The sequence below is a fragment of the Diabrotica virgifera genome, chromosome 2 (genome assembly GCF_917563875.1).
Source record: "Diabrotica virgifera virgifera chromosome 2, PGI_DIABVI_V3a".
Classification (NCBI taxonomy): Eukaryota; Metazoa; Arthropoda; class Insecta; order Coleoptera; family Chrysomelidae; genus Diabrotica; species Diabrotica virgifera.
In genome coordinates, this window is record NC_065444.1 from 195,326,249 (window position 1) to 195,344,140 (window position 17,892).

General features: G+C 33.0%; 1 protein-coding gene across 3 annotated transcripts in view; it reads right to left on the reverse strand.

Annotated features, from left to right (window-relative positions):
* Positions 1–17,892, reverse strand: part of LOC114337107 (protein maelstrom homolog) — a 69,989-nt gene that overhangs the window by 42,243 nt on the left and 9,854 nt on the right. For all 3 annotated transcript variants that reach the window (XM_028287493.2, XM_028287495.2, XM_028287494.2), the window contains exon 3: positions 5,441–5,707. In XM_028287493.2, coding sequence (XP_028143294.1) covers positions 5,441–5,707 — 267 coding nt within the window. The remainder of the gene's footprint in view (positions 1–5,440; positions 5,708–17,892) is intronic.

Below are 17,892 nucleotides of genomic sequence, written 5' to 3' on the forward strand. Positions count from 1 at the left end.
TGCCTGACCGCGAATATAACTCCTCCGTCACTGTACCAGGTAGAATGACCAATAAGGTGTCGAATGAAAGCTTATAACCAAGAATGGTACTAAAGATGAGAAATTTGACCAATGCTGTCTGTTCATCTGTCCGTCCGACCGCGAATGTAACCACTCCGTCATTATGCCAGATAAAATGACAAATGAGGTGTCGAATTAACGGTTATAATCCAACGATGGTACTAAAGATGAGCAATTTGGTCCGTCGGTCTGCCTAACCGCGAATATAACTCCTCCGTCACTGTACCAGGTAGAATGACAAATGAGGTGTCGAATGAAAGCTTATAATCGAAGGATGGTACTAAAGATGAGAAATTAGACGAAGGCTGTCTGTTCATCGGTCCGTCCGACCGCGAATGTAACTACTCCGTCATTATGCAAGGTAGAATGACAAATGGGGTGTCGAATGAACGGTTATAATCCAACGATGGTACTAAAGATGAGCAATTTGATACGTCGGTCTGCTTGACCTCGAATATAACTCCTCCGTCACTGTACCAGGTAGAATGAGAAATAAGGTGTCGAATGAAAGCTTATAACTCGGGATGGTACTAAAGATGAGAAATTTAACCAAGGCTGCCTATCTATCTGTCCGTCCGACCGCGAATGTAACTACTCCATCAATATGCCAGGTAGAATGACAAATGAGGTGTCGAATGAACGGTTATAATCCAACGATGGTACTAAAGATGAGCAATTTGGTCCTTCGGTCTGCCTGACCGCGAATATAACTCCTCCGTCATTGTACCAGGTAGAATGACAAATGAAGTGTCGAATGAAAGCTTATAATCCAAGGATGGTACTAACGATGAGAAATTAGACCAAGACTGTCTGTCCATCGGTCCGTCCGACCGCGAATGTAACTACTCCGTCATTATGCCAGGCAGAATGACAGATGAGGTGACGAGTGTACAGTGAACGGTTATAATCCAATGATGGTACTAAAGATTCACGCACGCATTTCGTTTGCGAAAGTTGCACTTTCACGCACGGCGTGCGGGAAAGTAAAATACCTTGTCATATGGCATTATAATATATTATAATACATGCAATAAACTAATATTTAGATATTATTTACTAATTTATTTCAAATTAGCTTATTGTGCTCAGGTTTTAATGAAAATAGCGCGATAATTCGATAAAATAAAATTATTTTGACATAATATTGCTCATCTTTAGTACCATCATTGGATTATAACCGTTCATTCCACACCTCATTTGTCATTTTACCTGGCATAATGACGGAGTAGTTACATTCGCGGTCGGACGAACAGATGGACAGACAGCCTTGGTCAAATTTCTCATCTTTACTACCATCCTTGGTTATAAGCTTTCATTCGACACCTTATTGGTCATTCTACCTGGTACAGTGACGGAGGAGTTATATTCGCGGTCAGGCAGACCGACGGACCAAATTGCTGATCTTTAGTACCATCGTTGGATTATAATCGTTCATTCGAAACCTCATTTGTCATTTTCCCTGGCATAATGACGGTGTAGTTACATTCTCGGACGGACAGATGGACAGACAGCCTTGGTCAAATTTTTCATCTTTAGTACCATCCTCGGTTATAAACTTGTATTCGACACCTTATTTGCCATTCTACCTGGTACAGTGACGGAGGAGTTATATTCGCGGTCAGGCAGACCGACGGACCAAATTGCTTATCTTTAGTACCATCGTTGGATTATAACCATTCATTCAACACCTCATTTGTCATTCTACCTGGCATAATGACGGAGTAGTTACATTCGCGGTTGGGCGGACAGATGGACAGACAGCCTTGGTCAAATTTCTCATCTTTAGTACCATCCTTGGTTATAAGCTTTCATTAAAATACATAGACATTTTCATTCTAAAATAGACAATTAGACATATTTGAGTGATATAATTGTTCTTCCCTGGTATAATTTTATAATATTGGGACATGAGAAGTAGGTAACAAACTATGATGAACCAATATGCGAAATAGATTTCTCCAATACTTTTGGTTTAGATTTTACCACGAGATACGAGCACAGTATTTATCCGAGTAAAATTTTCAGCGAGACCACCTAGAAAATTAAAAGTTCGCACCTGATATATAAAACGATTTCGAGTCGTCTTAGCGAGGCCGCACCTGCATACCTCTCTGTACTGATTAAGAACCAAACTAAACTTATATCGGCCGGCTATGCGGCCTCACTTAGATATCTATTGCGTTATTTCTCCGATAGAGGCAGCATCTCTCGGGAAAGAATATTTTCTCTCTGTTGCACTGAAAGTAGGGGACCTCTCTTTCATACAACGGCCGGCCTTAAGCGCAATGTTGTTTGAATTTGCAATGTCGCCTGTGCAAATTCTTCTCGTATAAGTATAACATTTCGAAGGACGTTCAAAAATACAGATTCACATTCGTATATGAAATTTTTCATTTGAGTTAACTCGTATGCGAACAAATTCGATTGAATTCGAAAATACGACCCCAGTTGTTTCCTATTGTATTATATACAAGTAAGATTGAAACCAATTCAAAAAAATACCTCGAATTCCATAGAAATTTAGTTTTTTTATCAAAATATCGTGATTTACACAATCAAAAGCTTTGACATAGTCACAAGAAACAGTGGTAGTGTGAAGATTACTGTTCAGTGCTAGATAAACCTCATGTAGTACAGAAAACATGGCATCAGTGGTACATTTATTATTTAAAACGCCGAACTGATTTTGTGATACAATACTGTTTTCAACAAGAAAGGGCATTAGTCGGGATTTTATGAGTCTCAATAACTCTGGAGAGTACCGGTAGAAACGCAATGGGTCTATAATTGAATCAGTCGTTTCAGAAACCCGACATCTCCAAAAAAGCAAAGTTTAGTCCAGGGCGCATCTGTTTTGAGATGGACGTTGAGAGGTGACTCAAATCTTTTTGCAGAAATTGCTTGAAAATAACTCAAATAATAATATTTGAGTTATCCTCCCACTCAAAATGGTCCGGAAAATTGTTTAAATAATCAAAATGTCAAAATGAAGGAAAAATTCGATTTTTTTATTGGTTTTTTGATTATAACTTTAAAACTATTCATTTCTGAGAAAAGTTGTACTAACATAAAAGTTGCGAATTAAATTTCCTACAATATAGAATTGGTTAAAAATTTATAAAAATAGTCACCCTTGTTGCAAAATAGCAATAATTGCGAAAAAAAAAAACAATACAAAAACAAGTATTCGCATTTTACGTTTTTCAACCATTTATGCTACACTTAGGACCTTCATATTTTACCCAGAAAAACTTTATGATATAGTAAAACAACCCTGTAAATTTCATTAAGATCGGTTTAATAGATTTTGCAATCCAGCTTTCGCAAAAAAATGTATTTTTTTTAAATATTGCAGGACTGAAAATAAAGCAGATAGCAAGTTGATTTTTTTTGCTTATAGAAGTGTACTGTACCTTTCATTTGCAATTTGCAAAATTAAAATCGATTAATTACCGCGGCGTCAGGAAATTTTTTAAATAAACATTAATTTTTGGAGCTACGCGCAGGACAGCGGTGTTCGATTCACACAAGTTGATTTCCACCAAAATTTCTTCCAAACTTTATCTAATATATTATTTTCTTACTCTATATTTTGTTGTATTTTAATATTTTAATTCCACAAAAATCAAACTAATTTTATTATTGTTTGTGAAATATTGTTTAAACGATTGCATATGTTTAAAAATAATAAACTTTTATTCTAAGTTAAAATATATTAACAAAGAAAGTTTTTGCTTAAAAATGTGTTATTTCAAAGGATAGAGTATGTGTTTTTATTTTGCAATAAACAAATTTATTTATTTATATCTAAATGTAATAAAAATTAAAATGTATCGATCATTATCAAAGCTCATTGGAATGCCCAATCAGAGCAAACTATCCGCTGTCCTGCGCGTAGCACCAATAATTAATATTTATTTAAAAAAATTCCTGACGCCGTGGTTGTTAATCGATTTTAATTTTGCAAATTGCAAATGAAAGGTACAGTACACTTCTATACGCAAAAAAAATTTCAACTTGCTATCTGCTTTATTATTAGTCTTGTAACATTTTGAAAAAATGAATTTTTTTTGCGAAAGCTGGATTTCAAAATTAATTTTGCAAAATCTATTGAAGCGATCTTAATGAAATTTACAGTATTGTTTTATTGTATCATGAAGTTTTTTTGGGTGAAATATGAAGGTCCTAAGTGTAGTATAAATGGTTGAAAAACGTAACATGCGAATACTTGTTTTTGTATGTTTTTTTTTCGCAATTATTCCTATTTTGCAACAAGGGTGACTATTTTTTAAATTTTTAACCAATTCTATATTGTAGAAAATTTAATTACCCAACTTTTATGTCAGTACAACTTTTCTCGGAAATAAATACTTTTAAAGTTATAATCAAAAAACGAAGAAAAAAATCGAATTTTTCCTTAATATTTTGACATTTTGATTATTTAAACAATGTTCCGGACCTTTTTGAGAGGGAGGATAACTCAAATATTATTGAGTTATTTTCAAGCACTTTCTGCAAAAAAATTTGAGTCACCTCTCAACGTCCAAATGTACTAATATTTTTACAGATGCTCCCTGGTCTAGTTGTTTAAAAGGACAAAAACAATCTCGGGGTTGCCGGGTTTCTCTTGATACAGAAAAACTTTCTCTACTCCTCAGGTTCGTTCAGAATGTTAAATCGGGTCGGGTTTTTCTTGAAATATGTGACTCTGGAGGATAACTCAAATATTATTGAGTTATTTTCAAGCAATTTCTGCAAAAAAATTTGAGTCACCTCTCAACGTCCAAATGTACTAATATTTTTACAGATGCTCCCTGGTCTAGTTGTGGAAAAGGACAAAAACAATCTCGGGGTTGCCGGGTTTCTCTTGATACAGAAAAACTTTCTCTACTCCTCAGGTTCGTTCAGAATGTTAAATCGGGTCGGGTTTTTCTTGAAATATGTGACTCTGGAGGATAACTCAAATATTATTGAGTTATTTTCAAGCAATTTCTGCAAAAAAATTTGAGTCACCTCTCAACGTCCAAATGTACTAATATTTTTACAGATGCTCCCTGGTCTAGTTGTTTAAAAGGACAAAAACAATCTCGGGGTTGCCGGGTTTCTCTTGATACAGAAAAACTTTCTCTACTCCTCAGGTTCGTTCAGAATGTTAAATCGGGTCGGGTTTTTCTTGAAACATGTGACTCTGTATCTAAGGGTAGTAAAAATGCAAAAAACGAAAATCCATTTTTTTGGACATGTTGGGTTTCTGAAACGACCGATCCGATTCATTGGCTGAATTGCTAAATGAAAAACTTTACCCTTAATTTTATCAAAATCTGAATTACATAGCACCTTCATCCACTCATGTCTTTAATTATTAGAAAAATGTACTTACCTGGCTTAATAATTTTATGAAACACATTTTGAGGCAAAACGCCATCCTCCAAGCTGAAGCATGAAATGGCAATTTCAGCGGGATAATACCGATCACCACTGGCATGGTAACAGAAAGTATTGATATGGATTATGAAGAACATTTCATCTCGGAGTCGACAATTTTCTTTGGCAAATTTCAAGGTGCAGTCGATATCATCTTTCATCTTAGCAATTTTATTGTCTTCAGCTTTGTTCCTCCTTTCTATATCTTCAACGCATTGACCATCTAAAATAAACATTTAATTAAATATGATTTAAAACAAATTAGAAATTAGCCACAGTGCAGTTCAGCCTGGATCTGTACAAAGATAGCTTAGGTTGGTTTAAGTTGTCAATCGGACTTTAGATTTTTGTAGAAATCATCGGCATACTGCCAAAAGAACAAAGCCACAAAATCTTATTTTGATGTTTATTGATCAAATGACTTAAATTATAAGTTTCAGGTATGCCTAAGAATGCTTAACCCTTTTTTGCTCGACGGGACTCAAGTTCCAAAATTTTAAATCGTTATGATGTTCTTATTACGGCAAAAGCTGGCCTAATTCCTGACGGGACTGACGTGTAATACAACGTTTGTCTAACATAAGAAAATATTTCACCGGGTATATTCGCTGACAATCTTCAGGGTAAGCACCAATAAAACATTTACTTTGTTAAACTAAAAAGGGTAGTTCCCTAGGCTGGCTGTATACCATATAGTTAAAAAACTCAAACAATGAAGTAAAAACCACTTCTATGTAATTGGTATATTTATTAAAACTTTTAAAAATCCCAATGGATTGAAAAATGTGTCCAATTCAAAACGTTTTCGGACCTATCGGTGCATCATCAGTGAATTCGAATACAGTAGAACCCCGCAAATCCGAACCAACAGAAAGTGAAAATTTTTTTAAAAATTCAAAATAAAAATTTAAAAACATGCTTATTATATGTACAGAGAACCAGAAAATTTAACAACGTAAAATTAATAGGAATTTGGACATGTGAAATTTATTAAAAATAAATACTTTACTTTATACACTTTATATACTTTATACGTAGTACATACTTATAAAAACTTAAACACAATCAATAAAGGAATGTGCATAATACACATTTCCCATGGTATAGGTACTATGAAGGAAAAAATTGAAAAAGATAAGAAACATGAGAAACATAGTGTAATCAATATCCAGATTACAAATTAAATGAATCATTTACATGGCCGAATTCCCATGTCCCGTGACGAAACAAAACTACTAGCGTTAGCGATTTAATATTTCAGTGATCTATTTCATAAATCTAAATATTTTTAAGCTTTAGAATATTGGAGGCATAAACGTGCGGATAAAGTTTCATAAAGGGATCGGTGGCAGTCCAAATCTTTTAAAAATCATCTTCGTTAGCTTCTTAGGCTAACTTTCGAATAATCCGAACTTTTCAGAATCCGAACAGGCTGTCCCCCCAATTAGTTCGGATTTGCGGGGTTCTACTGTACTTGCTAAATAGCCTCAGAACCAAACAATGGTTGAAATAATAATTCAATCTACATTATGTTGTAGTGATAATGAACAGGCTAAACGCCCATGTTAAAAGATATAACCTCCGGGAACATGGTGAAACTCTACCAGGAAATTCAATCAACCATCTTAGACTAACGTTGACTTCACTTGGTAGTCAACGTTGGCCTAAGATGGTTGATTGAATTTCCTGGTAGAGTTTCACCATGTTCTCGGAGGTTATATCTTTTAACATCGGCGTTTAGCCTGTTCATTATTACTACAACATAATGTAGATTGAATTATTATTTCAACCATTGTGGTTCTGGGGCTATTTAGCAAGTATTCGAATTCACTGATGATGGACCGATAGGTCCGAAAACGTTTTGAATTGGACACATTTTTTCAATCTATTGGAATTTTTAAAACTTTTAATAAATATACTAATTACATAGAAGTGGTTTTTATTTCATGTTTGAGTTTTTTATTTACTTTGTTATGATGATAATTACATCTTATATTACTACTCAATGCCTTGGGACTCTCAAGTCCCGTGATTATTCAAAACATGTTTTTTATTTATGTTACTTTCTTTTAGAATGGCAAGTAAATGAAAGGATTTTATGCAGTGGCGGCTCGTGATTTTTACAATAGGGGAGGCTATAACTATAAAATATCTAGATAAATTTGTACTAGCAAAACAATGCGCCAAAAAATGTAATTTAAGGCCCTATTTGTTTTTGACCATTTTTTATTTACATTTTATAATATCATCATAATTCATAATTTCATAATATATCATTTTAAAAATGGTAAGTCTAATTGTAAAAGTGTAATACCAATGTTTGTGTTGTTTATTTGTTAACAATTCCATCTTAGTAGTTCGTAGATATGCATGTAATTTTGTTCTTATTTTGCTCATACATTTTTTTAATAAAATTGTAGTGCACATCTGATGAAGTGGACAACCAGTTGGCGAAATATTAAGTGACAAAAAAAAAAGGAATTAACAAAGTAAGTTATCAATCGAAATAGCACAGGAAACGACAATAAATATCGTTCCCATACCACCAGATTGACAACAGGTGGAATACTTTCTTTGGTTACAACCTCCCGAGATTTTCAAAAATTATAAATCATACAGGATGCCGAGGACATTAAGATGAGAGAAATTTAAATAATTCACAACCCATCTGCTCAGCGTGGTAAAAGTTCCAACAAGAAAGATTCCTTAGTACTCAACAAAAGCGTAAATGAATTAAAATGTATAAACATTTTCAATTTCTTTGCAACACGAAAATGCAGCAGCTGCATAATACTCTGGTTAAATCGGAGAGTGCAGGAAGAGTCTATACCGGTTTCGGAGGCTTTTTCATCCCCATCAGTAGTCGCATATCCTCTTCTTTTTTTCTTCTCCCGAGATTTTTGAAAATCTCGGGAGGTTGTAACCAAAGAAAGTATTCCACCTGTTGTCAATCTGGCGGTATGGGAACGATATTTATTGTCGTTTTCTGTGCTATTTCGATTGATAACTTACTTTGTTTTTCGGTAGATGGCTGTAGTACATCCGTGACATTTCGTTCTTTGCAATTCGGAAAGGCCCAAAGTGTCATGCCTGGGAAAATCGGAGAGAAGAGGATATGGGACTACTGATGAGGAAAAAACCTCCGAAACCGGTAGAGACTCTTCCTGCAATCTCCGATTTAACCAGAGTATTATGCAGCTGCTGCATTTTCGTGTTGCAAAGAAATTGAAAATGTTTATACATTTTAATTCATTTACTCTTTTGTTGAGTACTAAGGAACCTTTCTTGTTGGAACTTTTACCACGCTGAGCAGATGGGTTGTGAATTATTTAAAATTCTCTCATCTTAATTTCCTCGGCATCCTGTATGATTTATAATTTTTGAAAATCTCGGGACGTTGTAACCAAAGAAAGTATTCCACCTGTTGTCAATCTGGTGGTATGAGAAAGATATGTATTGTCGTTTTCTGTGCTATTTCGATTGATAATTTACTTTGTTTTTCGGCAGATGGCTCTAGTACATCCGTGACATTTCGTTCTTTGCAATTCGGAAAGGCCCAAAGTGTCATGCCTGGGGAAATCGGAGAGAAGAGGATATGGGACTACTGACGAGGAAGAAAAAACCTCCGAAACCGGTATACACTCTTCCCGCACTCTCCGATTTAACCAGAGTATTATGCAGCTGCTGCATTTTCGTGTTGCAAAGAAATTGAAAGTGTTTATCATTTTAATTCATTTACTCTTTTGTTGAGTACTAAGGAATCTTTCTTGTTGGAATTTTTACCACGCTGAGCAGATGGGTTGTGAATTATTTAAAATTCTCTCATCTTAATTTCCTCGGCATCCTGTATGATTTATAATTTTTGAAAATCTCGGGAGGTTGTAACCAAAGAAAGTATTCCACCTGTTGTCAATCTGATGGTATGGGAACGATATTTATTGTCGTTTTCTGTGCTATTTTGATGGAAAACTTACTTTGTTTTTCGGTAGATGGCTCTAGTACATCCGTGACATTTCGTTCTTTGCAATTCGGAAAGGCCCAAAGTGTGATATCTTTCTTTTTGGAACTTTTACCACGCTGAACAGATGGGTTGTGAATTATTTAAAATTCTCTCATCTTAATTTCCTCGGCATCCTGTATGATTTATAATTTTTGAAAATCTCGGGAGGTTGTAACCAAAGAAAGTATTCTACCTGCTGTCAATCTGGTGGTATGGGAACGATATTTATTGTCGTTTTCGGTGCTATTTCGATTGATAACTTACTTTCTTGGCCCTTGGGTAGATGGCCCTAGTACATCCGTGACATTTCGTTCTTTCCAATTCGGAAAGGCCCAAAGTGTGATGCCTGGGGAAATCGGAGAGAAGAGGATAAGGGATTGCTGATGAGGAGGAAAAAACCTCCGAAACCGGTATAGACTCTTCCTGCAGTCTCCGATTTAACCAGAGTATTATACAGCTGCTGCATTTTCGTGTTGCAAAGAAATTGAAAATGTTTATAGATTTTAAAACTAGAACTGTTTTAATACAATTAAATACAATACAAATAAATAGAATTTTAATAAGTTTATTAATAAATTAATATTTATACCTACATATACAGTGTGTCGCATTTAAGATGAAGACAGCCCTATATTTCGGCTATCAAAATAAATACATAATTTGAAGTTTTGCACTGTCATATAGGTTGAAGGTTCACATTTTTTAAGATACTCAACTGAAATTTAAATTTTAAACACGGCCTAATGCGAATTCACAAACAAGGTAAATTTCCGATATTTTTCTTCGCGTTAGAGATATCGACAAAAGTTATTTGAACAAGTTGTTCCAAATATTATTCTAACCCCACGTAAAAAATTTCATGACAAAATTTGCACTTTTAGTTTTTTCATTATTTGTAATCAGGATCCTAAAATTGGAGCGGAGGCTGCTGGCCGGTCAGCCGCCCTTGCTAAATCTCCGGGCAGCGTATGCTTAACCGACACGAAACCGGGTCTCCTTAGCCGCTGCTGGGCTGCGTGAAGCATTAGCAAGTGAAGCTTCCCGGCCGCATATTTACATATGCTAGCGTGTGTTGACACCAGGTTGTTGAAATCAGTTAGGGTTTGGAAAAACAGTACATTTACATTTACAAATACTAACATATTTAGACACCAGAGTGTTGAAACCAGCTAGCTTTTTTAGTGGCTATACATGCGTAAATGCTAACGGCTATTGACATTGATTTTATACACCTACTTCTGTTGTCTTCACGACAACATACTGAATGTGAACTTCGGTATAGTATATTGATTGAAGATTTTCTGATTTAATTGACTTAAAAGCTCTAGCAAGTAACTTAATTAAAAATAAAAGCAAAGATGAAAAAGGCAACAAGGTTGAATGGCTAAAAATGAAATGCATGAGGTATCAAAAGGCCACTCCAGGATGTACCTATTTTCTTTAAATATAGAGACTGAGTCTTTCAAGAGACTAGTTTCATGTTCTTCGGGTAGGTGGAAGAGAGAGACCGATAGCAACCGCAATAGATCTACAGCCATTATATAAATCGTTAACAAATATGGAAAAGAAGAAAAACAATTTGCTTAAACTCATAACAAGAAACATAATTCCGCCCGACTATCAAGATTGGACATTCCATCTATTCCATGAAAATACAGTTTTGAATTCGGTATGAAAGTATGGATTTAAATGGTCCAATGTGCTGAATTGTAAATTCTCCCAATTTTAAAAATACAGTTGTAAGTGATTAAATAGTGTACATTTATTTAGTATAATATTCAATTGGTAATGCAAATACAAAACAAAATTCTGAATTATTCTTCTTAATTTTTGGATTCGGTACACAAACATACTTTTTGAAATTAGAATCAGTACTAAATTATGTCTTCCTCTTCTTTAGTTTATTGGCCTCCACCTACATACTTGGGTATTTGGCCAGCTCATCGTCGCGGAATAAGGGAAAGATCCCTTATTCACTTTTAACTGACAATTTTGTTTGGTATGGGACAAATATAACTAAAATATGTCCGACTGACAGTAGATCCTTTTTATTGGAATAATTGAGGACATGAGAGCCAGAGTGGCCTGATTTTAACATTACTTTACATAATCAACGAAAATTATCAGAAGCTAACAATGTCCGACTGTTTTAGTAGTTTTATGTTGACCAAGAATCATTATTGGTCTACATACACATCATTTTCTTTGATTATGTAAAGTAATGTTAAAATCAGTTAGGCCACTCTGGCTCTAATGGCCTCAATTATTAGAGCAATTTACCTTCATACTTCTTGCTGTTGCACAATAAAATATTCGTTATCGCGATAATGCAAAACAGTCGTATATTCGTGGAATAAACTGTAAAAGTCTTTAAAGCGCTTGATATGATAGAGTTCCACGACCAACAGTGTCAGACTCAGATAGCGATATTGATGATAATTAATTTTATTGTACCTAACTAATCAATGTCTACACCTAGGGACAATATTTTATTGTTATTTTATCGGTAGTTACCTTTGTTTTGCTAAAGTTTGTCACCTCCAAGTAATGTTAATTAATTTTATCATACATCAGAAGTGACTGAGTCATGTTTATTGCAATTTTGTTTATAGTACGGGGTAAAATATTGCAAAACCTCTACATTTTAAAGAACCGCTTGGATTGACATGAAATTTGGCATACACAAACACATATTTAGCTAACAGGTCAAAGAAAAAAGTGATATTGTACCCATGTGTGCTTTTGCCATGGGGGCGACTTTCACCCCTTCTCGAGGGTGAAAAAATATACGTCCAAAATAAGCCCGGAAATGAATAAACTGACTAATTTTAAGCAACTTTTATAGAGTTCTTTCACAAGATATGTTTATTTTTTACCAAAATAGCTACGTTTTAGAAGTTTTTTTGCAGATAACTCAAAAAGTAAGTATTTCGTCGAAAAAAAATCTTAGCATAAAATATAGCCTGTAAAATAGTGAAAAAAATGGTTTATGTATTAGATCTCTAGACCTAGTAGAAGCAGAGTTATAGCTAATGAAAAATAGGTTCATATTCGTCAAATTCCAAATCGCAAACCATATAGGCTATTGATTATGTACTATAGAAAGGAACTACAACGTTAACGGGGTTTTATTATTTTATATGGTCAATGAATCTCTATATATGAAAAAACCACGGAGTGCTACCATTTAAAGGGGTGCGTTTTTGAGAAATGGGTGAATTAGTCCCTGGGCACAAGTTACATTAGGGTGAGTTCTATGCACTTTTGGTACAAACACGTCCACATAAGAATTGTTCCTGGTTAAATTTGCTATCTAAATATAACCTTTTAAAGTCAAAGATACTTATTTTTACAAAAATATATTCAAAAGAAAAAGCACAAAGAAACCCAAATGAAAGAAATTTTGTTTTTTGTCCCATAACTTTTGTCCACGGGGATATAGGTATAGACATTGCTTCACAGAAAAAAAAAACTTACAAGTTTTTTCTTTAAAATGACGTTTGGTAGAGGTCATTAGAATTTAAAGTTTTCTAAATATGATTTTTCAAAGTTCGCCACTCACAGCAATTTTGGCCAATTTTCCTTGTTATTTCATGTACATGTTACATGTTATTTCCTTGTACATGTAAAAGGAATAGAAATCATTTACCTTTAACCGTAACTCTACTGTATAATGTTGTATGACTTCTTTTAAAGAGGTTATCTTTTTCAAGACTTTATACTTTTAACGAGTTTTTATATTTTTTACGATTATTTTTTAATTTCCCATTATAACTGTTTTTTTTTCTAAATTTAGGTATATATTATATAATAAAAAAGAAAGCTTATTCTGTTTACTTTAAAATGTAATTTGTATTATAAAAAACTCTAGGATTATTTTTGAATAAGATATGCTTTTTCAAAATGTAATAAGTACTTGCAACGATTTTTGATTTTAGGATTATTTTTTAAATTTCTCATAACTTTTTTATGTGATTGTGTGTTATGATTGAATCTTATTTTTTATAGGTAATACTTTGGATCCACTTGACTCGGCCAGGCAAACTTCAAAATATGGATTAATTCCAATAATTACTGTCAAAGCTCCTGCACCTTTGCTTAAAAAAATAGAATGTAAATGTACCAAAGGATGTACAAAAAGCTGCGGTAGTAGGAAGATAGGAATTAGTTGTTCAATATTCTGCAAAGGGCGCATGTGCATGGGTACTAATTGTGGGAACTCTAAGATAACTGAGGTGTCAGAGGAAAATATTGAAGCTAATGCTAACGAAGAGATGGACTTTGATTTTGAAGATTTTTTAAATGTCAACGTTTAAATAATTTTAACTAAAGTGATGTTTTCTAAGACTAATGTTTATGTAATTTTTGTAAAAGAAATAATTTTAAATAACACAGGTAAAAAAATATCAAAGAATCACTCGGTTTCCATTACATATTTAAATATAAATGATACACCATTTTAAAGAACAGAGAGTAAGCCCTCTTTATTGAGAAATATATAGTATATTCATATTCATGTACAAGAAAAAAAAGTTATAATGAGAAATTTCAAAAATAATCGTAAAAATATAAAAAATAATATTTTTTTATATTAGGTATTATATAATATATAATATAATATATTATATATACTAGATATAGTATAATATTATATAATATATTATATAATAATATTATTTTATTTTTATATTATATTATAAAAAATCGTTAAAAGTATAAAAACTTGAAAAACCATAATCTCTTTAAAAAAAAGTCGTACAACGTTATACAGTAGACCATTTTAAAGGTAATTGATTTCTATTCCTATTACGTGTACCATTGCATATACCTAAAGTTACGTAGAAAAAAATTACAGAACAATATTTGCGAAATAACAACGAAAATTGCCCAAAATTGCTATGAGCGGCGAATTTTGAAAAATCATATTTCGGAAAATATAAATCCTAATTACCTCTACTAAACAACATTTTAAAGAAGAAATATGTAGGTTTTTTTTCTGTAAAGCAATGTCTATACCTATATCCTCGTGGACAAAAGTTATGGGACAAAAAACAAAATTTCTTTCTTTTGAATATATTTTCGTAAAAAAGTATCATTGACTTTAAAAAGTGATATTTAGATAGGAAATTTAACCAGGAACAATTTTTATGTAGTACTAAAAGTGCATAGAACGCACCCTAATGTAACCTGTGCCCAGGGACTAATTCACTCATTTCTCAAAAACGCACCCCTTTAAATGGTAGCACTCCGCAGTTTTTTCATATATAGATGTCGATTGAACATATGAAATAATGAAACCCCGTTAACGTTGTAGTTCCTTTTAGGTATCTTATTTTGAATGTAATCAATAGCCTAATACATACTCTAGACGTTCCACGACCATGTTAATCTTTCGGATCGAAATAACGCCATTTTTGATTGGAAAGGGAACTAAATTGACAAATTATAGTTACGCGGGAATTTCAAACTATAAATTTTTCGGGATTTTTGATGAAATTTCGCAGGAAATTAAAACAGCAGAAAGACAATTCAATGGTTTATTCAATAATTATACTATAATTTAAAATTACCTTAAAAGTTTCATCTACATAAAAAATACTAAAAGTCTTCAGTTCTGTCGAAAGTTATGGTAGTAGGTAGTGTTAGTTGTAATCGGGGCTGAAATACCAATATAAACAAAAATCATAGTTTTACTGAAAACTTCAAATATTCCAATTTGTATTCAAAATGCTAAATACTACTGCCATGTGTCATGTGAAAGCACTGTTTTTGTAATAAATCGATGTTTAATATTTAGTTGCATGAAAATTTTTGAAAGAATATCTTGTAGGAAATTTTTTTAGATAAAAGCTTATAATCTTTTACAAACTTCCGAAAAATATATTGGGCCGAAATGTTGCTGACACACTCGTTTATTGGAATAAACTGTTTCAGGATCCATTATATTGTTTTTTTACATGTGGAGAAAATGACAGTTCGTTGGCAGAAACACAGCACGGGATGATCCAATGCTTAGTGTAAACTAAAAATTCCAACACCGCTATAATAATTAAGCCGCAAATTGTAAAGTAAATACAAAAACAACCCATTAACGGCGGGGGGGGGGGTATGGTTTGAAATCAACATATCAAGCACATATTTGTAAATTTTCTTCGAAGCTATGTTACAATTATTTTATTTTTAAATTAAATAAACATATTAAGTACAATTCAAAGAATATTTAGAAAAAAAAGTCAGTCCAAAATATAGAAAAATAAGCCATTGGTGACAAATTTTGACAGGCAGCTCACAAAAAAATGGATTTTGCGGTGGACATCAGAACTCGTCACTAGATTATACGAAACAAAAAATTCAAAAAGATTTAATTAGCTTATAAGTTTCACGAGGTCACAACGTCGAGTTTTTTTATTTTTAATGATTTTTGAATTTTTGGTATCACTCAGAAATCAAAAAAATTAAATTTTTGGTAAAAATTTTGTGAAAATCAACAGATTTATTATTGTTGAACAAAAAATTAGCAAAAAAATAAAAATATCTCGACGTTGTTACCTCATGAAATGTCTAAAGAAAATTTGTGCAAAATATCAGGTAGATCGGCCGAGTAGTTTTTCAGTTACAATGTCCACCGCATTTGAAAAAGCAGTTTTGAGAAAAATGCGTTTAAACTTTTGACAACTGCATCTTCATCTTCTTATTTGTCTGCCAAATCGTAAAGTGATGCACATTGGAATATGTTTTTTGAATCGAGGAGTAATCTACAAAAGAGAAGGCGAACAGTTGTTTAACGTTTCTCACTACGCTCAAGCGTGCTGGCGCGAAGTTGCGGCAAAGCGAGTCGAAGGTAGAGATATTCAACACGCTGTATCTCTGGTAATTTTACTCCGATTATTTTGAAATTTTCAGAGAGTATTCTTGAGAGTATGCACTTTTATTTGAAATAATAAAAAAATTTTAATATTTCAAACCATACCCCCCTTAATTGAATAGTGAACTTGCATAAAATTTTAAATTCGAAAAAAAAAATGTGATAATTATAAATCACAATAGAACATAATTTAAAACATGTATCAAAGATAAAAAAGTTTTGTTTGTCTTTCGTTTGGCCCCTAAAGACGATTAAAAATTCAAATTATACCAGCCAGCCCAAAACGCGTTGTGACGTCATCCGGTTATATGTTTACATTCTGTACCAACAAAGTAAACAAAATTGTATATAATTTTAAGACATTATAAACGTCAGTAGAAAATACAGTTATGTGACGTCACAAGTGTTTTTGATCGTTTGAACTATTCATAGAAAACTTGTACTTTTACAAAATGGTTTTATTTTCCATAGTAAACCTACTTTCCTTTCCTTCAAAGACTGTATCAAACTCCAATCTCAACAAACTGGTATATATTATTACAATGACATACGATAAATGTCATTAGAATATAAATGTGTTTTCTTTATTCCGCGCCGATGAGCTGGCCAAATACCCAAGTAGGTGGAGGCCAATAAACTAAAGAAGGAGAAGAATATACCTAAATATAACCATAATAATAACTATATAATAAATCTGTGACGTCACGGGTCGTTTGAACCATTTTATACCGCAGAAGACTTTAAATTTGTATTTCTAATTTATTACGAGGTTTTAAAGCCTGAAATTTTGGAAATCTCATTTTTAAACAAAACGAACATTATTCTGTAATAAAAAAAATGTGCAAGTTCCCTATTGTCAATTGTTAAGTGTGACAAGAAAATTGACTGAATACGACATCTCTGGATTGGAAAGGAAACTAATTTACTGTCTTGCCCTTGAACATTTACGTGAAAGGTCTAAAGTATGTATGTTTTGTATTCCAAATCGAATATTTTAACGTGAAATAACCAAACAATGAAGGACTTTTACGACATTTTTAAAGTGTCATTTCACGTTGAAATGTTCTACATATTATGTGGAATTTGGTGAATATGAACCTATTTTTCTTTAGCTATAACTTTGTTTCTACTAGGCCTAGAGACTTCATGCATACACCATTTTTTTTCACTTTTTTACAGGCTATATTGACTTTTTGAATTATTTGCGAACAATCGTGTAAAAACGTATTTTTTTTTTGTCGAAAATGAACATATTCACGCGCAAATAACTCGTATTGACGTAGTGAAAAAACTCTATAGAATAAACTTGCTTAGAATATTAGACAGTTTATCGAATTCCGGACTTATTTTAAACCCATGTTTTTCACCCCCCGAGAAAGGTTGAAACCGAGGTAGTTCAAGTCGAAATCCAGAAGAGGTCGTCATTGTGACTTAATATCGTGAATGTTGAGCACCCAATAAAAATCATTGCACATTAGGCATGGGCATTTTCAATCAATCGATACTTATCGGTTTGGGTTTGAAATAGGATTTGAGATTGATA